Here is a 24434-nt window from a genome sequence, read left to right on the forward strand (position 1 = left end):
TCAGGGTCCGTGTCTGTGTGCCATCCATGTGGACGTATGTGACATCCGTATGACATCTGTGTGTCCATGTGCTGTCAGTGTGACAGGTATGGCATGAAATACAGCATAGAAATTAAAGAGTTTTATATATTAAAGATGTTCAAAGATAGTGCTACATGGCAATGAGGAACATGATAGATAGATAGATAGATAGATAGATAGATAGATAGATAGATAGATAGATAGATAGATAGACAGAAATATGTCATTGTGATTTCTAACCAGTGCTTTGCATGCTTATTTTTCTGTACTTGTATTTAATTTTCATAAGTAGCTGAGGAAAAGCTGGCTATTATAGGGGAGACCTCCCCCCAAAAAAATGATGTGGGGTACTCCCTATATTTAATAAACAGCAAAGGTTAAACACACACCTGCAGACTGATATTAATAGCCTAGGATGGAGGCATGGATATTGGCCCCCTCATAAACTAAGAACATCAGCCCTTAGCCACCTCTGAAATGGCGCACCATTAGTTGTGCTATTTCTGGTACTTAGCCACTGCTCTTTCCACTTGCCCTGGTGCAGTGGCAAGTAGGCGAATAGTTGTGGGGTTGATGTCAGCTGTTTTTTTACTAATCCCTGAGCTTGATGTTAACGAACATAAAACAGGAGACATCAACCCCACAACTATTACCCCATTTGCCACCGCACCAGGCCAAGTGAGAAGAGTGAAGCTAAGCTCTAGAATAGGTGAATCATTCTGCGGCCCCTTCTTAGGATGTAAATATCAGTCTACAGCTGTTAATGAGCAGTGTCTGGTTTTCTCCACACATACCGCTTAGAATTATCACCACAAAGTTCTACCTTGGTCTAATCAGACCAGACAATTTTATTTCTCATAGTCTGCCAGTCCTTCATGTATTTTTTTTATCAAACTCTATGCGGGCTTTCATATGTCTGGCACTGAGGAGAGGCTTCCATCAGGCTACTCTGCCATAAAGGCCCAACTGGTGGAGGGCTGAAGTGATAGTTGACTTTGTGGAACTTTCTCCCATCTCCCTACTGTAATTGTGGAGCTCACCCACAGTGATCTTGGGGTTCTTCTTTACCTCTCTCAGCAAGGCTCTTCTCCCACTATTTCTCAGTTTGGCTGGACGGCCAGGTCTAGGAAATCTTCTGGTGGTCCCAAACTTCTTTCATTTAGGATTATAGAGGTCTCTGTGCTTTTAGGAACCTTGAGTACTGCAGAAATTCTTTTGTAACCTTGGCCAGATGTGTGTCTTGCCACAATTCTGTCTCTGATCTCCTTGGCCAGTTCCTTTGACCTCATGATTCTCATTTGGTCTGACATGCGCTGTGATCCATGAAGTCTTATATAGACAGGTGTGTGCCTTTCCAAATCAAGTCCTATCAGTATAACTAAACACAGCTGGACTCCAACGAAGCAGTAGAACCATCTTGAGGAGGATCACAAGGAAATGGACAGCATCTGACTTAAATATGAGTGTCCGAGCAAAGGGTCTAAATACTTATGACCATGTGATATTTCAGTTTTTCTTTTTTAATAAATTTGCACGAATTTCTACATTTCTGTTTTTTTATTCAAGATGGGGTGCAGAATGTACATTAATGAGAAAAAAATGAACTTTTTTGAAGTTACCAAATGGCTGCAATGAAACAGAGTGAAAAATTTAAATGGGTCTGAATATTTTCTGTACCCACTGCACATATGTGTGCATGTGTTTGGGTGGGTGTGTGTGTGTATATATGTGTGTTTGGATGGGTGGGTCTATATACATGTGTGTGTTTGGGTGTGTGTGTGCCTGGATGTGTGTGTATATATGTGTGTTTGGGTGGGTGAGTGTGTGTGTGTGTGTGTATATACATATGTGCGTTTCTTTGGGTGTGTGTGTGTATATATGTGTGTGTTTGGGTGTGTGTGTATATATGTGTGTGTATATACAGTATATGTGTGTTTGGGTGTGTGTATATGTGTGTTTGTGTGGGTGTTTATATATGTATGTGTGTATTTGGGTGGGAGGGTGTGTATAGATGTGTGTTTGGGTGGGTGTATGTATATATATATGTGTGTGTGTTTATATGTCTGTGTTTGGTTGTGTGTATATGTGTATGTTTGGGTGGGTGTATGTATATATATATATATATATATATCTGTGTGTTTGGTTGGGTGGTTGTATATATATATATATCTAATATATAAAGCTCAAAGTGTGTATGTATGTGTGTATGTATGTGTGTATGTGTGTGTGTGTGTATGTGTGTATGTCCGGGATAGGCATCCGCACCGTCGCAGCTACAGCCACAAAATTTGGCACACACGTCTGGACCCCGAGAGCGTCCTAAGCTATGTTATGAGGTGAAATTTTAACCCCGCGCATTCCAATTCACCAAACAATTTTGCCCCTATCTACATACTGGGGGAAAAAGTGTGTGCGCATCAAGCCCCGCCCCTCATTATGATGTCATAATGCCCCTATTTGCATACTGGGGAAGCAGAGTGTGCATATCAGGCCCCGCCCCTCATTATGATGTCACAATGGTTGCCATGGCGACGCTGATGTCATCATAGGTTGCAAGCCCTGCCGCCGCTCATTATGATGTCATAATGGTTGACTATGGGATGGAGGATGTGTGATGGGTATATGGGCACTGGACTATGGGATGGAGGATATGTATGATGGGTATATGGGCATGGAACTAAGGGATGGCGGATATGTATATGGGCACGGGACTATGGGATGGAGGATGTGTGACGGGTATATGGGCACTTGACTATGGGATGGAGGATATGTTTGACGGGTATATGGGCACGGGACTATGGGATGGCGGATATGTATATGGGCACGGTACTATGGGATGGAGGATGTGTGATGGGTATATTGGCACGGGACTATGGGATGGCGGATATGTATATGGGCATGGGACTATGAGATGAAGGATATATGTGATGGGTATATGGGCACTCGACTGGGATGGCGAATATGTATGATGGGTATATGGGCATGGGACTATGGGATGGAGAATATGTATGATGGGTATATGGGCACTTGACTATGGGATGGAGGATGTGTGATGGGTATATGGGCACTCGACTATGGGATGGAGGATATGTATGATGGGTATATGGGCACAGGCCTATGGGATCGTGGATGTGTGATGTGTATATGGGCATGGGACTATGGGATGGAGGATAATTATAATTTTCTATAACTAACCACAGTTAGTTACTATGCCCGGGCAGCGCCGGGCTCTTCAGCTAGTATATATATATATATATATATATATATATATGTGTGTGTTTGGGTGGATGTGTGTATATATGTGTGTTTGGGTGTGTGTGCATGTGTGTGTATATAAATGTGTGAGTTTGGATGGTTGTGTGTATATATGTGTGTCTTTGGGTGGGTGTGTGTGTAAGGAGGTGACATGTGCCTTCTCTCTCCTGGACAATGTTCACACAGTTACATGTAGCACCTCAGTGCTAATGTGTGGTTTCTTAATGTTAGTGTGATATACTGTAATGTGATCCATTTGTTTTGTATTGTTATGTACATGCTCAGGGATAGACTAGGATATAGTATAAGGGATTGGAGTACAAGGGGGCACCATAGAGATAGGATAGCATAGAATAGATGTAAGAGTTAGTAAGGTATAGGCAGCATGGGGTTAAGTAGATGGAAGGGGCACAGAGCATAGAGCAGAAAGATATAGGAAAGGCACTTCCTGATTAGAGGCAGATGCCCGGGCAGCCTGCCCAAGGGCAGGACGCATGCAGTAGAGAGTTGCTAGCCATGGGGAGAAGTCTGCGGTTTGCACTAAGCGGCCCCAGGCTCGAGAATAGTGTAAATGGGCACCAGCTCAACGGAGTTATCCCCAGGAAGGATTCGGTATTTAAGACTGGGGCAGGAGCAGCTGAGATGGCGTTCCTGGCACCTTTCCCTAATGGAACCGGATGAGAAGCTGACAGGAAGCTGGTGACATGGAAAGTACAGATTATTAGTAAAGTTGAACTGTTAGAAAAGAACTGTGACTCTGCAGTGTTTAATGGAACCTTGAAACCTGAAGCTGGAGTGACAGAGACCGAGGGGACTCCAGCAACTGAATTGAATACTCTGCTGCACACATCACACACACAGCAAAGAGACTTGTTGTTTTATCTGTGAGGTGTAAGGGAGTCGTAACAGTAAAGTCAGTTGCCACTACTACTACCCTGGCTGCCTTATATGTGTATATATATATATGTGTGTGTTTGTCTGTGTGTATATACACTGTGTTCCAAATTATTATGCAAATGATATTTTTCACTGATTTTCCTAAATAGTCGGTACAAATGACAGTCAGTCTAATAAAAGTCATCACCGGTTAGAGTATACATCAAATTTTATTGAAGAAACCTCCCAATAATAACAGTATAATCTCCAAAATGAATAAAAACTCAAATTGCACTGTTCCAAATTATTAGGCACAGTAGAATTTCTAAACATTTGATATGTTTTAAAGAACTGAAAATGCTCATTTGTGGAATTTGCAGCATTAGGAGGTCACATTGACTGAACAAAAAGGATATTTTGGAGTTAAATCGCTTAACAGGCCAAGTTACATGTTAACATAGGAACCCTTCTTTGATATCACCTTCACAATTCTTGCATCCATTGAACTTGTGAGTTTTTGGAGAGTTTCTGCTTGTATTTCTTTGCATGAAGTCAGAATTGCCTCCCAGAACTGCTGTTTTGATGTGAACTGCCTCCCACCCTTATAGATCTTTTGCTTGATGATACTCCAAAGGTTCTCTATAGGGTTGAGGTCAGGGGAAGATGGTGGCCACACCATGAGTTTATCTCCTTTTATGCCCATAGCAGCCAATGACTCAGAGGTATTCTTTGCAGCATGAGATGGTGCATTGTCATGCATGAAGATGATTTTGCTCCTGAAGGCACGTTTCTGCTTTTTATACCATGGAAGACAGCTGTCAGTCAGAAACTCTATATACTTTGCAGAGGTCATTTTCACACCTTCAGGAACCTTAACCCCTTCACCCACAAGGGTGGTTTGCACGTTCATGACCGGGCCAATTTTTACAATTCTGACCACTGTACATTTATGAGGTCATAGCTCTGGAACGCTTCCATGGATCTCGGTGATTCTGACATTGTTTTCTCGTGACATATTGTACTTCATGTTAGTGGTAAAATTTCATTCAAATAACTTGCGTTTATTTGTGAGAAAAACGGAAATTTGGCGAAAATTTTGAAAATTTCGCAATTTTCCAACTTTGAATTTTTATGCCCTTAAATCACAGAGATACGGCACACAAAAAACTTGCTAACTAACATTTCCCACATGTTTACTTTACATCAGCACAATTTTGGAACCAAAATTTTTTTTTGTTAGGAAGTTATAAGGGTTAAAAGTTGACCAGCGATTTCTCATTTTTACAACACCATTTTATTTTTAGGACCACATCACATTTGAAGCCACTTTGAGGGGTCTATATGATAGAAAATACCCAAAAGTGACACCATTCTAAAAACTGCACCCCTTAAAGTGCTCAAAACCACATTCAAGAAGTTTATTAACCCTTTAGGTGCGTCACAGGAATTTTTTTGAATATTTAAAAAAAAATGAACATCTAACTTTTTTTCATAAAAAAAATACTTCAGGCTCAATTTTTTTTATTTTACCAAGGGTAACAGGAGAAATTGGACTGCAAAAGTTATTGTGCAATTTGTCCTGAGTACGCAGATACCTGATATGTGGGGGGAACCACTGTTTCGGTGCATGGCAGAGCTCAGAATGGAAGGAGCGCCGCTTGACTTTTTCAATGCAAATTGGCTGGAATTCAGATTGGAAGCCATGTCACGTTTGGAGAGTCCCTGATGTACCTAAACAGTGGAAACCCCCTACAAGTGACCCCATTTTGGAAACTAGACCCCCCAAGGAACTTATCTAGATATGTGGTGAGAACTTTGAACCCACAAGGGCTTTACAGAAGTTTATAACGTACAGCGGTACAATTAAAAAATCATATTTTTTCCACAAAAATGATCTTTTCACCCCAATTTTTATTTTCCCAAGAGTAACAGGACCCTAAAAGTTATTGTGCAATTTGTCCTGAGTACGCTGATACCCCACATGTGGGGGTAAACCACTATTTGGGCGCATGGCAGAGCTCGGAAGGGAAGCAGCGCCATTTGACGTTTTTGGCTGGAATTGAGATCGGACACCATGTCGCGTTTGGAAAACCCCTGATGTACCAAAACAGTGGAAACCCCCCACAGATGACACCATTTTGGAAACTAGACCCCCTAAGGAACTTATCTAGATGTGTGGTGAGAACTTTGAACCCCCATGGGCTTCACAGAAGTTTATAACATAAAGCCATACAATTAAAAAATCATATTTTTTCCACAAAAATGATCTTTTCACCCTCAATTCTTATTTTTCCAAGGGTAACAGGACCATAAAAGTTATTGTGCAATTTGTCCTGAGTATGCTGATACCCCATATGTGGGGGTAAACCACTATTTGGGCGCATGGCAGAGCTCGGAAGGGAAGCAGCGCCATTTGACGTTTTTGGCTGGAATTGAGATCGGACACCATGTCGCGTTTGGAAAACTCCTGATGTACCAAAACAGTGGAAACCCCCCACAAATGACACCATTTTGGAAACTAGACCCCCTAAGGAACTTATCTAGATGTGTGGTGAGCACTTTGACCCCCCCAGTGCTTCACAGAAGTTTATAATGCCCGGGCGTGAAAATAAAAAATTCGTATTTTTTTCCACAAACATGATCTTTTAGTCACCATTTTTTTATTTTCCCAAGGGTACCAGGAGAAATTGGACCCCAAAAGTTGTTGTCCAATTTGTCCTGAGTATGCTGATACCCCATATGTGGGAGAAAACTACTGTATGGGCACACGTCGGGGCTCGGAAGGGAAGTAGTGACGTTTTGGAATGCAGACTTTGATGGAATGGTCTGTGGGTGTCATGTTGCCTTTGGAGAGCCCCTAATGTACCTAAACAGTGGAAACCCCCCACAAATGACACCATTTTATAAACTAGACCCCCCAAGGAACTTATCTAGATGTGTGGTGAGCACTTTGAACCCCCCAGTGCTTCACAGAAGTTTATAACGCCCGGGCGTGAAAATAAAAAATTCGTATTTTTTCCACAAACATGATCTTTTAGTCACCATTTTTTTATTTTCCCAAGGGTACCAGGAGAAATTGGACCCCAAAAGTTGTTGTCCAATTTGTCCTGAGTATGCTGATACCCCATATGTGGGAGAAAACTACTGTATGGGCACACGTCGGGGATCGGAAGGGAAGTAGTGACGTTTTGGAATGCAGACTTTGATGGAATGGTCTGCGGGTGTCATGTTGCCTTTGGAGAGCCCCTAATGTACCTAAACAGTGGAAACCCCCCACAAATGACCCCATTTTGAAAACTAGACCCACTAAGGAACTTATCTAGATGTGAGGTGAGCACTTTGAACCCCCAAGAGCTTCACAGAAGTTTATAATGCCAGGGCATGAAAATAAAAAAATCGTATTTTTTCCAGAAACATGATCAATTAGTCCCCAATTTTTTCATTTTCCCAAGGGTAACAGGAGAAATTGAACCCCAAAAGTTGTTGTCCAATTTGTCATGAGTACGCTGACACCCCATATGTGGGAGAAAACTACTGTATGGACACACGTCGGGGCTCGGAAGCGAAGCAGTGACGTTTTGGAATGCAGACTTTGATGGAATGGTCTGCGGGTGTCATGTGCGTTTGGAGAGCCCCTGATGTACCTAAACTATTGAAACTCCCCACAAGTGACCCTATTTTGGACACTAGACCCCCCCACGGAACTTATCTAGATGTGTGGTGAGCACTTTGAACCCCCAAGTGCTTCACAGAAGTTTATAACACTCGGACGTGAAAATAAAAAAATCATTTTTTTCCACAAAAATGATATTTTTGCCCCCAATTTTTTATTTTCCTAAGGGTAACAGGAGAAATTGGACCCCAAAAATTGTTTTGCAATTTGTCCTGAGTAGGTTGATACCCTACATGTGCGGTAAAACACTGTTTGGGCGCATGGCAGAGCTTGGAAGGGAAGGAGCAACATTTGACTTTTTCAACTCAGAATTGGCTGGAATTGAGATCAGACGCCATGTTGCATTTGGAGAGCCCCTGATGTGCCCAAACAGTGGAAACCCCCCAATTATAACTCCAACCCTAACCCCAACACACCCCTAACCCTAATCTGAGCCCTAACCCTAGCCCTAACCCTAGCCCTAACCCTAGCCCTAACCCTAACCCTAGCCCTAACCCTAACCCTAATGGGAAAATGGAGATAAATACTTTTTTTTTAATTTTATTATTTTTCCCTAACTAAGGGGGTGATGACGGGGGGTTTGATTTACTATTTATGGTGGTTTTTATATTTGGCAGCTGTCGCACGCTAAAAGACGCTTTTTATTGTAAAAATAGTTTTTGCATCACCACATATTGAGAGCTATAATTTTTCCGTATTTTGACCCACCGAGTCACGTGAGGTCTTATTTTTTGCGGGACGAGTTGACGTTTTTATTGGTGCCATTTTCGGGCACGTGACTTTTTTGATCGCTTTTTATTCCTATTTTTGGGACACAGAATGAACAAAAACCAGCGTTTCATGAATTTCTTTTGGGGGGGTGCGTTTACACCGTTCCGCGTGCGGTAAAATTGATAAAGCGGTTTTATTCCTCGGGTCAGTACAGTTACAGCGATACCTCATTTATGTCATTTTTTTATGTTTTTGTCGGTTTTATGCAATGAAAACTATTTTATATAAAAAATAATTATTTTTGCATCGCTTTATTCTGCGAGCTATAACTTTTTTATTTTTTCACTGATGATGCTGTGTGGTGGCTCGTTTTTTGCAGGACAAGATGACGTTTTCAGCGGTACCATGGATATTTATATGCGTCTTTTTGATCGCGCGTTATTACACTTTTTGTTTGGCAGTATGATAATAAATCATTATTTTTTGCTTCATTTTTTATTTTTATTTTTTAAGGGGTTCGCTAAAGGGGTTAACTAATAGGACAGTTTTATAGGGCGGGTCATTATGGACGCGGCGATACCTAATATGTGTACTTTTATTGTTTGTTTTTTTATTATTTCCAAAAAATGGATTTATTGGGGGAATATTTTTTTTTTTTTTCTAGTTTATTTGGCGATTTTTTTTAAATTATTTTAACACTTTTTTTTTTTTTTTTTTTTTTACTTTATTAAATAGTCCCAGGTGGGACATCACTGTCCTGTGACAGATCGCTGATCTGACACATCACAGATCACTGTGACAGATCAGCGATCTGACACAGGCACTGCAGAAGGCTTCCTCATGCCTGCGCTTTGCAGGCACTGAGGAAGCCAGCTTCCTCAGGCCCCCGAAGGCCCCCTTCGCCATCTTGGATTCGGGGGCCTGGGGGAAAGGAGCCCCCCGCAGCAGCTCTGCACATTGCGCTGCCGTGGGGGGCTCAGGGAAGCACGGAGGGAGCCCCCTCCCTGCCGATGCTTCCCTTTAACCCCCGGTACACCGCGATCATGTTTGATCGCGGTGTGCAAGGGGTTAACGTGTCGGGGGCGGTCCGTGACCGCCCCTGACACATAGTGCCGGGTGTCAGCTGTGATAATCAGCTGACACCCGGCCGCGATCAGCGGCGCTCACCACGTGGGCGCCGCTGATCGTGCTAGACGTACTATCCCGTCCATGGGCATAGGGGCCCAGGTCCCATGAACGGGATAGTACGTCTCATGTCAGGAAGGGGTTAAAGGGCCCTACCAGCTGTTTCCCCATGATTCCGGCCCAAAACATGACTCCTCCACCTCCTTGCTGACGTCACAGCCTTGTTGGGACATAGTGGCCATCCACCAACCATCCACTACTCCATCCATCTGAACCATCCAGGGTTGCTCGACACTCATCAGTAAACAAGACTGTTTGAAAATTAGTCTTCATGTATGTCTGAGCCCACTGCAACCATTTCTGCTTGTGAACACTGTTTAGGGGTGGCCGAATAGTAGGTTTATGCACCACAGCATGCCTTTGAAGGATCCTACACCTTGAGGTTCAAGGGACTCCAGAGGCACCAGCAGCTTTAAATATCTGTTTGCTGGTTTGTAATGGCTTTTTAGCAGCCACTCTCTTAATCCAATGAACTTGCCTGGCAGAAACCTTCCTCATTCTGCCTTTATCAGCACAAACATGTCTGTGCTAAGAATCAGCCACAAATCTCTTAACAGTACAATGATCACGTTTAAGTTTTTGGGAAATATCTAATGTTTTCATCTCATGACCAAGGCATTGCACTATTTGATGCTTTTCAGCAGCAGAGAGATCCTTTTTATTTCCTAAATTCCTTGAAACCTGTGCCCTGCTTAATAACGTGGAACATCATTCTTAAGTAGCTTTCCTTTAATTGAGCTCACCTGATAAACTAATTATCACAGGCGTTTGAGATTGATTTCAGTGATCCAAAGAGCCCTGATACACAATGCCATCTATGAGTTTATTTGATAAACAAAAAATTACATCTTTATGACACTTAAATCCAATTTGCATAATAATTTGGAACACAGTGTATATGTTTGTGTGTGTGTGTGTATATATATATATATATATATATATATATATACACATATATATACGTGTGTGTATGGGTGGGTGTGTCAATGTGTGTGCAGTGACAAATCAAGACAAGTGTCATAAGGCTTGTCTTAATCAATCTTCTCTTGTGTTCTTTTAGGAAAGAGTGGGGCTTGGAACCTTTCCTTCCTCCATCCCTCTTACAGGTTTATAAAGAAAAATCTCTCCGCAAAGCTTTGGCACAACATCTGAAAATCCACCAAAACCAATTATCTGGCAACAAGGTAACGGATATGATGAAAAATCATTGTGTTGGAGTTTCACTGATGGATGTGTAACCGTGTACCTTCTCATTCACACAGATGTCTATCATTCAAGCCAAGCTGCGTTACCTTCGTATTCTTAATGAGCTGCCAACATTTGCTGGTGTCCTCTTCAACACCGTTGCCATGGTAACACACAACCTCCGCTATGTCCGCAGATGCCATGCAGATTGTATTGTACTTTCTTTAAGTCTACGTATTGTACCAATAAAAAAATTGATCCAACAAGGACGTCTGTCAAGATTTTGAGATGAAGAAGAAAGAGTTTGCGTAATTTGATTAATGTATTGTACAGTAGAAAACGTCCCTAAACGTCACAATGGCTACAGTCTGATCCATTTTATTAGTGATGCTTTTTAATTTCCTCTTAATTCATGCAATAGTTGCATGAAAGAAAAACAGTGAATATGTGGCATTGTTGTTGAATACCGCTGGGGGCTGATGTTAATAATCTGGAAAAGGGGCCAATATCCCAAAAGGTTCCCAGGCTATTAATAACAGTTTACAGCTGTATACTAAACCTTTACTGGTTAGTTTACAGGGGACCCCAGAAAAATATGACATAGAGTCCCCCTATAATTTCTAACCAGCAAAAGCTAAACAGACAGCTGTGAGCTGATATTATTCACCTAGAAGGGGCCAAGGATATTGCCCCCCTCCCAGGCTAAGAATATCAGAACTCAGCCACCCTAGAAATGGTGCATCTATAAATCTATAAGATCTGTGCACCAAATCTGGAGCTTAGCCTCTCTCTTCCCACTTGTCTGGTGCATTGGCAAGTGGGGTAATAGGGTTGGGGTTGATATCAGCTGTTTTATGGCCACTGACATCAAGCCCAAGGGTTAGTAATAGAGAGGCATCTATAAGACACCCCCATAACTAACCCCATAGTCATATTGTAAAAAATACACAGCCAGATGTCATGAGTGTGCACGTGTGCAGGACATTTTGTGGCCCATGCTGCTGTTAAAAAATGGACATGTCAACGTGTGCCCAGTCCATATAAACACACTGACATATGTGCAGACCCTCAATTTAAGACTACTGTCACATGAGCAATGATTCTTTCTTCAATCAGAATCGGATAGTTTATCGCAATGACGCTGATCCGAGTTTGATCAGCGTGTCACCTTACTGTAATCTGATGAGAGATTCACAGCACAGGTGTGGAGAAGGTGGAGAAGTTAATTTCTCCATCTTCTCCATTGTCTTTGCTGAAATTGTACTGCACTGGGATGACACCCGAGTGCAGTGCGATGTTTTACATGCACCCATAGACTTGAATGGATTCACATGATCTGATTTGCGGAGCCACTTGAAGCATGATGTGATTTTTTCCACAGACAGTGCACATGGTGAATAAAAAAATAACAGAACAATTGTGGAATTGCACTTTTTCCTGCTTTCCAGTGCATCACAATATAAAATGAATGGTGTCAATAAAATATACCACCAGTCCTGCAAAAAACAAGCCCCTATATATTGATGGAAAAATAAAAAAGTTGTGAGTCTTTGAAGAAGTAGAGACAAAAAACAAAAATAAAAAACAGAAAATAGCCCGATCATGAAGGGGTTAATCCGAATATGGATGGAGAGCAGAATCCGCTCCATTCCCGCCCTCATCTGCCTCTAACAGCTGCAAGTGGAGCAGATTTCCACCAGCGGTTGTTAATGACAGCGACACTTGTAGGGAGCGGCCGTGGGAAAAGCATGTGCTGTTCTAACCACCCATACGTCATACATATGCAACAGTCAGGGCGGGAGCCGTGGCCGAGGTGAGCATCATATCTACCATCTGATGATTTATTGCAGAGAAAGCCATGTTTTTCTTAATATGTAAATAAGCTGTTAGGATCTATGGTCCTACATGCCGATGACCTACATGTCCATATAGACTGCTTAGGTGAGATGACCCTAATGACAGCTTCCCTTTAATAATGATAGGCTGAATAACGCACTGTATTAAAAATACGAGTCCAGGTTATTATCTATACTATCAAAGGATCACATCTTAAAGTCACCTTCTGCAACTTGTAAATGCTTAAAAAAAGAAAAATGATTTAAAGTGTTTAAAACAGTTAATATAGATGGCCAAACCCACGGGAAGACACAGATAGAAGAGGCCTCTGCGCAAGAACAGTATACACACCAGTATATACACCAGTGATATGTCTGCTGTCTACATGATGTCAAAGACAGGAGCAGCATCATAGAGCCAGCACCGAACCCTAGGAGGGGGGTATTTGTATTGTTTTTTCTAGTGTGGGGATCACTTTTCTAAAAGTCTAAAATGATTAAACAAACACATAAAATGATTCCAGGATGTAGAGAGTTAACTCTTAACACACCAAAATTTGTATCATTGGATGTAAAGTTTCTGCATTGGGAATTATTTGTCAGTTTAAGAAATGCTTCATCTGTAGCTCCTCTGGAGTCATGTAATATGCTCTTACTGACTCCCTGCAGAGAAAAACTTTTTTAGTTTTTTATTTCTGTGTCATTAGTCCAAGTCTATTCTTACATGTGCCCATTCTACGCAGTATTAGGGTTCATCTAAACCCTGCCTTCCTTTAAGGTGGATTCATACTAGACAAATCAGCCAGACTTCAGATGTGGATTTGCTAGAATCCTGGCACATTTGTAAATCTCCCTTTTTGGGGTCTGGTTTTCCTAACCTGTTCTACTTTCAGACCGTTTTAAAATGCACCAAATTTATCGAGGAGGTTCATGATAGGTGATAAATTAGAAGCATCTTTAGACTCAGTAGTTGTCTTGATTTGATCCAATACTTGTACCAAATATGTTGAGCTTCTTTTTGTTTCCCCATCTTATGTCCTATGTACTTGATATTGTATTTTAATCTCAGGATGAAAAAACTGCTGCAACCACGCTTCTTGTTGGTCCCCGCCATGGAATCAGTCATGTAATTGATCTGAAGACCAATCTAACTACAGTGCTCTTTGAATTCAGTCAAGTTACTAAAGTCCAGTTGTTCCGAGAAGCCCAAGGAGTGGCACGTGTTGAGACAAGTGTAACGGACACAAAGGTATAAAGAAACTATGACAGACATGCTGCATTCAATTTCCACAGCATTTCCAGTATAATCAGGAGCAGATGTACTGCAGATCTGGAGCAGCCATATAGTGGCTGTTATGGGGCCCAGGACAACAGCCAACGAGTCTCTCTTTCTTGGTGCCCGACAGTGAGTTCAGGACAGGAAAAAAGCTGAACTGAACATGCATAGGTCATTCCATGTGGCAGATTCTGAAAAAGAAAACTATGGAAAAGGGCAGCAGGCTGGGAGATCAAAGTTCCTAATTAGCTATAAGAGCATTCCATGATGTTACAGCCATCTGCAAGGAAATAGAAAATGTGGAAGATGCCGTAAGACATAAAGTTTCACCTGGTACCATTCTGTTCATGAGTAAAATTGATTGTTGATGCCTTCCGAGCTGTGTGTATGTGTCTATGTAGCAGAGAAGTGTGTGTATGTTTCCTGCAGAACTGTGTATGTATGCAGCAGTGTTGTTGATTGTATGTATCCTGCGGAGCTGTGTGTGTATGCAGTTGAAACAAGGAAACAAGGGCCAGGGGGGTAGTCGTGGCTGACGGTGGCAGTACTGGCACACCCTGGTTCCCCGCCACATTAACACATTGTAATCCACTCACTTGTAAGTCAGGGTCCATTCCAAACTGCCGGGGCTCCTTTTCTTTTAGCACCACACAATGATAGTCAGAGTCCAAGTTCATTTTCAGCAAAACCACTTTACTCAGCTCGTCCAGTTTAGTCAGAGAAACAGCACAAGATTGTTCGCAAAATATAACCATTCTGCCGGTACCGCAGCTTCCTGACTAGTCAGACTAACTCGCTTCAGGAGTTCCTCGCCCACTTCCCTCTCCAAAGATGAAGTCGAAAAATGGCTCTTCCATTCCTTTCCAGGCCGTAGGCCTCGGATGTTAAGGGTTGTTCCCACAAAGTTAGCTGCTACCATTCTTATGCTGTCCTGATATTCCTCCACCACCGCGTGACTGTCAGCTCTTAGGCCCTGGAACGCTGGGCTCCCCTACTTAAACGTTCCCCCATACACGACTGTACTGTCCTTGCTCCCGGCTCACACTCACTAACTCCAGGAAGCTCCCCAACTACTCTTCCTTAGCCCCTCCAAACCAGACAAATCTTATTGGTTTAACTAATCCCTATCCTATTCTACTGTGCTCCCCTACTGGTCTAAGTCCTACACTATCCCTATATCTTTGCAACACATAAACATAGGTACAATGCAACACAATAGATCAATATTACGCAACATATGGAATATACTGCTTTTACCAGTAACATATGCAAGGAGTGCAGAGCATTAAACTAGCCCCCAGTACCCCTTTCACAGTTGTGTTGTGTGATTGTATGTATGCTGCAGAGCTGTGTGTATCTGTGCAGCAGTGTTGCGTAAGTGTGCAGTAGATCTGTGTGTGCATGTTTGTAGCAGTGTAGTGAGTGTATGTTTACAGCTCAGCTCTGTGTGTATGCAGCAGTGTCGTGTGTGTTTATGTGTGCAGTAGATGCATGTGTATGTTTGCAGCACAGCTGTGTGTTGGTTTTCTATATAAGAGGGGTGTTCAATAATTTATCTACCTCAATATGAAAACAAAATTTTTTGAGAAAATGGAGTTTACTACTTTTCAATGTAATCCCCCTTGTCTTCAACACACTTATTCCACTTTGCCTCCAGTGATTGGATGCCCTCAGAATAGAAGGAGACTTCTTGCTGCTGCAACAACCATGGTATTGCTTCTTTGATTGCATTATCATCAGGAAATCGCTGCCCAAGCAGATTTTTCTTCAGGTACCCAAATAGAGAGAAATCACTGGGAGTCAGGTCTGGACTATAGGGAGGATGGTTAAGCTCCATGAAGCCGCAGTCCCTGATAGCAACTTGTCATTTACAAGACTTGTGAGTTGGAGCATAGCCATGAAGCATAAGTACAGCTGACAGAAACTTTTCTCTTTGATTGCCTTATTGCCTTCATTGTTGAAGCAGGTGTGTCCTGTACGTGTTGTCTTGTGTGGCATCAAATCCAGTAATAAATGCCTTCTGTATCCCAAAAAACTGTTGCCATTATCTTTCCAGCTAACTGCTGGATGCAAAATTTCTTCAGTTGGTGAGTGGTGACTCCTTGTTATTCCATTGCATGGACTCTTGTTTGGTCTCAAGATTATGAAGGTGGACCCATGTTTTATCACCCATAGTAATTCGAGAGTAAAAATCTCCTGGATTTTCTCTAAGCATATCTAAATTCTCTTGACTAAACTACTGCCACCATGTTTTTTCTCAGGCGTCAACATCCATGGCACAACACGATCTTTGAGATCATCAAAACATCATGAATGATACTTCTAACTGTGCCAATTAAATGCCTAATTCATGAGCTATAACACTGACTGTGACCCGGCGATCTTCCAAAATCATGGTCCCCCACTTTACGGCACATTTGCTGAAGATGCTTCGACAGGTCGCCCTGAAAAGGGATTATATTCCATTAATTCCCTACCCCATATAAATGGCTTGGCACAAAACTTTACTTGGTAGTAGGAAGGAGCATCATCACCTAAAACAGAAGTCATCCTTTTTACTGATTTATATAGCTTCTTTTCTTCCTTTCTAAGGAATTTAATCACAGAATGAAGCTCCAAATCCCTCACTTTCTTTGTATAGCCTCACTGTACTGCACTTGCCACCCCGTCACTTCCTGTGCATTCATCAGACTTGCTTTAATTACTGCACTGACGGGGCATTGAAGCCACTCAGGTATAAGACATCCTGAGGAATCTTGTTCCATTCCATTTGCAAATCCGCAAACAATTCATCTTTATTTCTTTGGGTACAGGCCCCAACTTGTTACCCTAACTCTTCCCAAAGGTGCTCTAAAGGGGGTAAATCAGGTGATTGGCTTGGCCATTGCAACAGGCGAACATTTTTCTTTGATAACTAATTTTTTTACTAAATTGGATGTGTTCTTAGGATCATTGTCTTGCTGAAATTTCCAGCCCCTGCCTTCATTGGTTTTACCATATGGCAGCATTACATTCTCCAGTAGATCCTTGTACATGGTAGCATTCATATTTCCATCTATTCTAATCAGAGGGCCAATTGCAGATACAGAAAAGCAGCCCCAAACCAAGACATTGCCACAACCATGCTTCACTGTAGGTGTTTGGTACCTTACATCATTACATTTTCCAGGCGGTATACATAGTGTTTGCCATCTCTATCAAACAGATTGAACTTGGATTCCGACCACAACACCTTAGACCAATCTGTCTCTTTCCATTGGCTGTGTTCTTTGGTAAACTCAAGTCAGACCTTCTGGTTCTTTGCAGAGATGAAAGTCTTCTTGACTGGAACTTGTGCATTCAACCCTACTGCTCTTAGCCACAGTTTGGCGACTCACTTTTGCCCCATATTCTTCATTCATTTTGTGTGAAATCTGTACAGCACTTTTATGGATATTGGAAACTGACTTTTTCTTAATAATGTGATCAACTTTGGAGGAAGTTTTTCGTGGTCGTTCACTTTTAGGTTTGTCAGCTGTTCCGTAACCTTCTTTTTCTTTCTTTATTAAACGTGACACTTGACTCTGAGAGCTGATGAATTCCATAATTCTCTGTTTTTGGCTTTTGCCTGATTTCACGCTCAGAATAATAAGCTTCCTGATAGCTGGTGTTAAATTAGGTTTTGTCTTTGCCTTGCTTTAACATAAAAACACACAAACCAAAAAACAAAATTTCAACTACCCATGATTACCCAAAAATTTGACTACCCATGACAAAATATGCAAAACATTTGGCCCAGCAAATGTTGAAAGCTAACACATAAAGGGATAAAACAATGTGAAACACAATTTTCATCCTTACACATCACAACCATTTGCTTCCAATTTACTAAAATCACCCTTAAAATGGCATCACAGCAACCAGACAGAAGGAATCACACTTCAAACAAAAAAAGCAAAACGCCACTTATGTGTGCACTTTTGTGCACGTATGTGTGCAGCAGAGCTGTGTGTGTGTGTGCGCAGTGCTGTATAATTGTGTGTATGTATGCAGTAGAGCAGTTTGTGTGTGTGTGTAGCAGTGCTGTGTGTATTTGTGGTTGTGCATCAGAGCTGTGTGTACATCTACTGTAAGTGCAGAAGTGTTGTGTGTATGTTTGCATACATAGCAATTTGTTTGTATATGTAATGTGTATCATGCATATGTTACACCAAACGCTACTTATAGCTATTATGTCCCTATTCTTTACCTCTCTATTATTCATTGTTTATACTGTAGTCCGATAACGTGCCGTATAAGTCTCATCTAACCTGCTCTGCACATCAGCATTACAATGTGTTATTTAGGGGAGTGTTTACTGTGGTGCCCTTAATATTTCACTTTTTAGGGATTTTCAGTTTTTATGAGACATTTTTTTCCACAATATAGTAAAGTATTGAGTGTCTTCCTAGCGGAAACACCAGAAAAATGGACGTTACCTTCTTTTAACCGCTTGGCATCTTTAAAAGCCTGGAATCTTTAAGATACATTGAAAAGTCTGAGCATATGAACTGCAGGTAGTCTATCCCTACAAATTAATAGGACCATTTTTCTGCTCATTTTATTTACGCTTTTTTCAGCAAATTCACTAAAAAGTCTACATAAATAGACGGAGCGTGAACATATGTTTACACTAATTTTTAGTAGTTTTATTTGAATGGCTCATCATCTTCCATGTCCTTCTCGAAAACATCAAAAACTCTTAAAAAACCCTTCCAATACTTTTTCGTGGGAAATCCACTATAAAGGAAAATTTTCCAAACTAGGCACTGTTCAATGAAAAGGTTGCAAAGAACTGTTCCAAAACTCTTCAAAACTGCTTCAGAAAACAAAAACTTCTCCAAAACGGGAAAGTTTCCTGAATCAGATGATGATTTTTTGAACTTCTCCAAAAATTCAATGTGAACATAGCCTTTGTGTTTTATATTAATGGTGTTGAAGGATTGTCCGCTTCTTTGAAATTGACTTCCTATCCTTAGGATAAGCCAACACCCCGACTAATTAATTCTTCTCAGCTCCGACAGCAGACGGATAAGAATAGTGTATGGAGCAGAATGGCGCTGCTTTCTACGCTCTAGAGCTGCAGTTTTCAGCAACAACCACTAACTAGAGTCTGAAGTTGTGCTGTTCTGCTCCATAGATTGTTCACCTTCAACTACAATCGGAGCTGATAATAGGTGATGGGCAGAGGTGGCAAGTTTCGCCCACCCTCTCCCACTGGTCTGACATTGATAGCCTAATCTGAGACTAGGTGATCAATATCAAAGTGGTGGGTGTGAACATCTCGAAACATGTAACTGGTGTTATCATTAATCTCTGAATCTGTTTCTGACCCTTTTTAATGTTCCTTTTTATCAGTCACTCGTGTTACTTATGGATTGGCCTGAAGCCACAAGCTTTGCCTGTTTGTTGGCAGGATACTATCATCTGCTGGTGGACCCTAAGAAAGGCATATTTTACAGGACAACAGGTCACTTGCCTCCACCTCAGATTATCAAGGCAGGTATGACTTTCATCTGCTCTATTTTTCATCTAATGTAAGCCGTAAATATAAACCCGCCTGGGATCTTAGATTGTATTGCAAACTGCAAATGTACATGGAACAGTAATATATCATGCATTTCCCATAATATTATTACTAAATCTTCTTTGTGTGATGCTAACATAGTATACATATACTAGGACACAGATTTATAGAACTTCTCATACAACATATTACTCATATAACTTCTCATATGTTATGTTTAACCACTTAAGGACCAAGCCACTTTGTAGGTTAATGACCAGGCCTTAATTTTGAAATCTGACCACTGTCACTTTATGTAGTTAGTTGTAACTCTGGAACCCTTCAACATATCCCATTGATTCTGAAGCTGTTTTTTCGTAACATATTGTACTTTAAGATAGTGGTAAAATTTCTTTAACATTTCTTGTGTTTATTTGTGAAAAATATGTAAGCTTGGCAAAAATTTAGAAAATTTCACAGTTTTCAAACTTTTAATTCTTATACCCTTAAATCAGAGCATTCAGTCACACAAAATAGTTAATAAATAACATTTCCCACATGTTTACTTTACAACAGCACAATTTTTGAAACATAATTTTTTTTTTTGTTAGGAAGTTATAAGGGTAAAAATTTGACCAGCGATTTCTAATTTTTTCAACAAAATTTACAAAACCATTTTTTTTAAGTCACTTTGGGGGCCTATATGACAGAAAATACCCAAATGTGACACCATTCTAAAAACTGCACCCCTCAAGGTGTTCAAAACCACATTTAAAAAGTTTGGTAACCCTTCAGGTGCTTCACAAGAATTGAAGCAATGTGGAAGGAAAAAATGAACATTTCACTTTTTTTCACAAAAAATTTACTTCGGATACAATTTTTTTTTATTTTAAAATCGATAATGTACACTGGCGCTTGCCACCCAGAGAGGGTAAGGCTGTGAGTGTGATTAAAACAGGTTCTGTGTATTCTCCTGTTAAAATAGTCTGATGGGATATTCTAAATAGAAAGTAATCACTGCGCTAAACTGAAATGAGAAGGTTCGAATGGATCTGAAAGACTCGCAAAAAATCTGCAAAAAATTATTATGAGGTGATATTAGACTATTATTTATTTATACTATCATAAAAGATGCAGCATTTAGATAGGACCAGTAGGTGATCAAATTTAGTTATCAGCTGATCGATGAAGTTGCTGAAATAGCATATAATTGCTGAAATAGTACAGTGGGGCAAAAAAGTATTTAGTCAGTCAGCAATAGTGCAAGTTCCACCACTTAAAAAGATGAGAGGCGTCTGTAATTTACATCATAGGTAGACTTCAACTATGGGAGACAAACTGAGAAAAAAAAATCCAGAAAATCACATTGTCTGTTTTTTTTTCATTTTATTTGCATATTATGGTGGAAAATAAGTATTTGGTCAGAAACAAGCAATCAAGATTTCTGGCTCTCACAGACCTGTAACTTCTTCTTTAAGAGTCTCCTCTTTCCTCCACTCATTACCTGTAGTAATGGCACCTGTTTAAACTTGTTATCAGTATAAAAAGACACCTGTGCACACCCTCAAACAGTCTGACTCCAAACTCCACTATGGTGAAGACCAAAGAGCTGTCAAAGGACACCAGAAACAAAATTGTAGCCCTGCACCAGGCTGGGAAGACTGAATCTGCAATAGCCAACCAGCTTGGAGTGAAGAAATCAACTGTGGGAGCAATAATTAGAAAATGGAAGACATACAAGACCACTGAGAATCTCCCTCGATCTGGTGCTCCATGCAAAATCCCACCCCGTGGGGTCAGAATGATCACAAGAACGGTGAGCAAAAATCCCAGAACCACGCGGGGGGACCTAGTGAATGAACTGCAGAGAGCTGGGACCAATGTAACAAGGCCTACCATAAGTAACACACTACGCCACCATGGACTCAGATCCTGCAGTGCCAGACGTGTCCCACTGCTTAAGCCTGTACATGTCCGGGCCCGTCTGAAGTTTGCTAGAGAGCATTTGGATGATCCAGAGGAGTTTTGGGAGAATGTCCTATGGTCTGATGAAACCAAACTGGAACTGTTTGGTAGAAACACAACTTGTCGTGTTTGGAGGAAAAAGAATACTGAGTTGCATCCATCAAACACCATACCTACTGTAAAGCATGGTGGTGGAAACATCATGCTTTGGGGCTGTTTCTCTGCAAAGGGGCCAGGACGACTGATCCGGGTACATGAAAGAATGAATGGGGCCATGTATCGTGAGATTTTGAGTGCAAACCTCCTTCCATCAGCAAGGGCATTGATGATGAAACGTGGCTGGGTCTTTCAACATGACAATGATCCAAAGCACACCGCCAGGGCAACGAAGGAGTGGCTTCGTAAGAAGCATTTCAAGGTCCTGGAGTGGCCTAGCCAGTCTCCAGATCTCAACCCTATAGAAAACCTTTGGAGGGAGTTGAAAGTCCGTGTTGCCAAGCGAAAAACCAAAAACATCACTGCTCTAGAGGAGATCTGCATGGAGGAATGGGCCAACATACCAACAACAGTGTGTGGCAACCTTGTGAAGACTTACAGAAAACGTTTGACCTCTGTCATTGCCAACAAAGGATATATCACAAAGTATTGAGATGAAATTTTGTTTCTGACCAAATACTTATTTTCCACCATAATATGCAAATAAAAGGAAAAAAAAACAGACAATGTGATTTTCTGGATTTTTTTTTCTCAGTTTGTCTCCCATAGTTGAGGTCTACCTATGATGTAAATTACAGATGCCTCTCATCTTTTTAAGTGGTGGAACTTGCACTATTGCTGACTGACTAAATACTTTTTTGCCCCACTGTATGTAAAATCTATTTGGCTATGTGAACACGTGCAGAATTGCCACGGAAATTTCCGGGGCAATTCCGCAACTCCCTGCCGTGGGAAATTTGCATGCGGAATTCCCACGAAAAACTAGCATATTGCAAGCGTAATTAGCTTGCAGAATGCTAGCGTTTTCCAAGCGATCTGTAGCATCGCTTGGAAAACTGATTGACAGGTTGGTCACACTCGTCAAACATAGTGTTTGACAAGTGTGACCAACTTTTTGCTATTGATGCTGCCTATACAGCATCAATAGTAAAAGATAGGATGTAAAAAATAATAAAAAAAATTAAAAATAATGTTATTCTCACTTTCCGACGGCCCCCGATCTGCTCTGCGGCGCTCCCAGGATCTTCCGGTCCCAGTAATGCTTTGCGCAAAGGACCTGCGATGTTGTCACGCTCGCGAGAGCGTGACATCATCGCGGTCATTCGTGGTGAGAGGCGGGAAAGACTCCGGTGGCCGTCGGAAGGTGAGAATAACAATATTTTTTTATTTTTATTCTATTTTTTACAGCTTATGATACCCAGGGCCTGGAGGAGAGTCTCCTCTCCTCCAGACCCTGGGTACCATCAGCACATGAAGCGCTCACTTCACGCATGGTGGGCATAGCCACATGCAAAAAATGAGCATTTCAATGCAATCCTTTGGCGATTCCGCAAAAAGAATGAGCATGCTGCAAATTTTTCCGCTATGCGATTCCGCAGTGGAAAAATCCGCACCATTAGGACAGCATTGCAGAATCCCATAGGATTGCATGGGATGCAGGGTTTTTCTGCGTTTTAGCAGTGATTTCACGAGTAAAAAATTGCCGCGAAAAAGCAAACAAAACGCTAGGTGTGAACACAGCTTTCTAGATCACTGTACTATGATAAGGTCACTGAGTATTAAATGTCAGTATAGGACAACTTACTTGTCTTCATATTGATGGTACAATGTGCTGGCAAAATCCGAAGATTGATTAGAATGGCCCAATGGTGCTGCTGAGATAGTTTAAATGGCTAGACTTAAAATAGCGTATAGAGTTGAACAACAACTGTAAAGTTACCCAACTTTACCAGATTGCTACAGGGCAACAGGGCTCCCTGAGGCACCGCTTCTCTGTGTCCCAGGGCTGTGGGGTACTCGGTACTGGGCCGGTGTCAGGGGGATGTGTCACAGCAGCGGTGACCCGGTCCGTGGCCCTGGGCGCCCAAATATCAAGGGTGGTTTGTGGTAGTTAATGGAATAGTTTGTGACGCCACCTGTGGTGTTCGGCAAGGGAGGTGTTAAGCCGACGCTGCATGCAGATCCGCTGGAACTGATGGTGTGGTGCAGCAAAGATGGTGTAGCTCCCCACAGGAGGAGCTGTAGTCCCAGGGCAGTGTAGGTGCTATGGAAGAGGAGAGGTGCAGGGTGGTATGGATGCTGGTACCTAGATGTAGCGGTGCTGAAGGTGTTAGCTCACAAATGAATGGAGGACACCAGAGCTGCAGTTTCACAGCTTTACTCACAGTTCATGGTACACACTGGTGCCCGCCTCCGTGCCGTGTCCTCCGGGGTAAAGACTCAACCAACCTCCCGGGCAAGTCAGGGCTCTCCTCTCCAACACTCCGCCAACATGTACCTTCCTGAATGACTCTGCCAATGCGCCTTGTGGTGTGAATCACTCCAGTACTTAGTAACCCTGGAATGCCTCCTAAGAGATGTTCCTAGAACTCTACTTGCACGGCAGACAGCTGTAGCCTGCTTCGCGGACGCCTCACTCCTGGCTCTCTCTCTGTGTCGCTGTTGTGCCTCAAGTCTTGGATGGGAGTAATGCATTTACAGTCAACTACTCCACCGGTGTCTGCTGCAGAACCATAAGTGTCCATACAACCTCGGGGACCGGGCCCCGGCCTTGCGCTGAGAACCTATAGGCAGGGTTCCTCTCTGTTCTCTCTACTCCTTCGTTCCATACTTGTCTTTCTCTCTCTATGGAAGCTTAGGTTGCAGTTCTACGTCTTTCTCCTTCTTTCCCTTTCCCGTGCCAGCTGGCTCAGATCACTGAGGCAGCTGCAG

General features: G+C 41.9%; 1 protein-coding gene across 1 annotated transcript in view; it reads left to right on the forward strand.

Moving 5' to 3' along the window:
* Nucleotides 1-24434, forward strand: part of FRMPD3 (FERM and PDZ domain containing 3) — a 382662-nt gene that overhangs the window by 313028 nt on the left and 45200 nt on the right. Inside the window, exons 12-15 of the mRNA XM_073573072.1 lie at nucleotides 10782-10905; nucleotides 10984-11073; nucleotides 13811-13990; nucleotides 19394-19538. Of these exons, the coding sequence (XP_073429173.1) occupies nucleotides 10782-10905; nucleotides 10984-11073; nucleotides 13811-13990; nucleotides 19394-19538 (539 nt within the window). The remainder of the gene's footprint in view (nucleotides 1-10781; nucleotides 10906-10983; nucleotides 11074-13810; nucleotides 13991-19393; nucleotides 19539-24434) is intronic.

The sequence above is a fragment of the Dendrobates tinctorius genome, unplaced genomic scaffold (assembly GCF_039654945.1).
Source record: "Dendrobates tinctorius isolate UK_male_01 unplaced genomic scaffold, ASM3965494v1 ptg000034l, whole genome shotgun sequence".
In the NCBI taxonomy this organism is placed as follows: domain Eukaryota; kingdom Metazoa; phylum Chordata; class Amphibia; order Anura; family Dendrobatidae; genus Dendrobates; species Dendrobates tinctorius.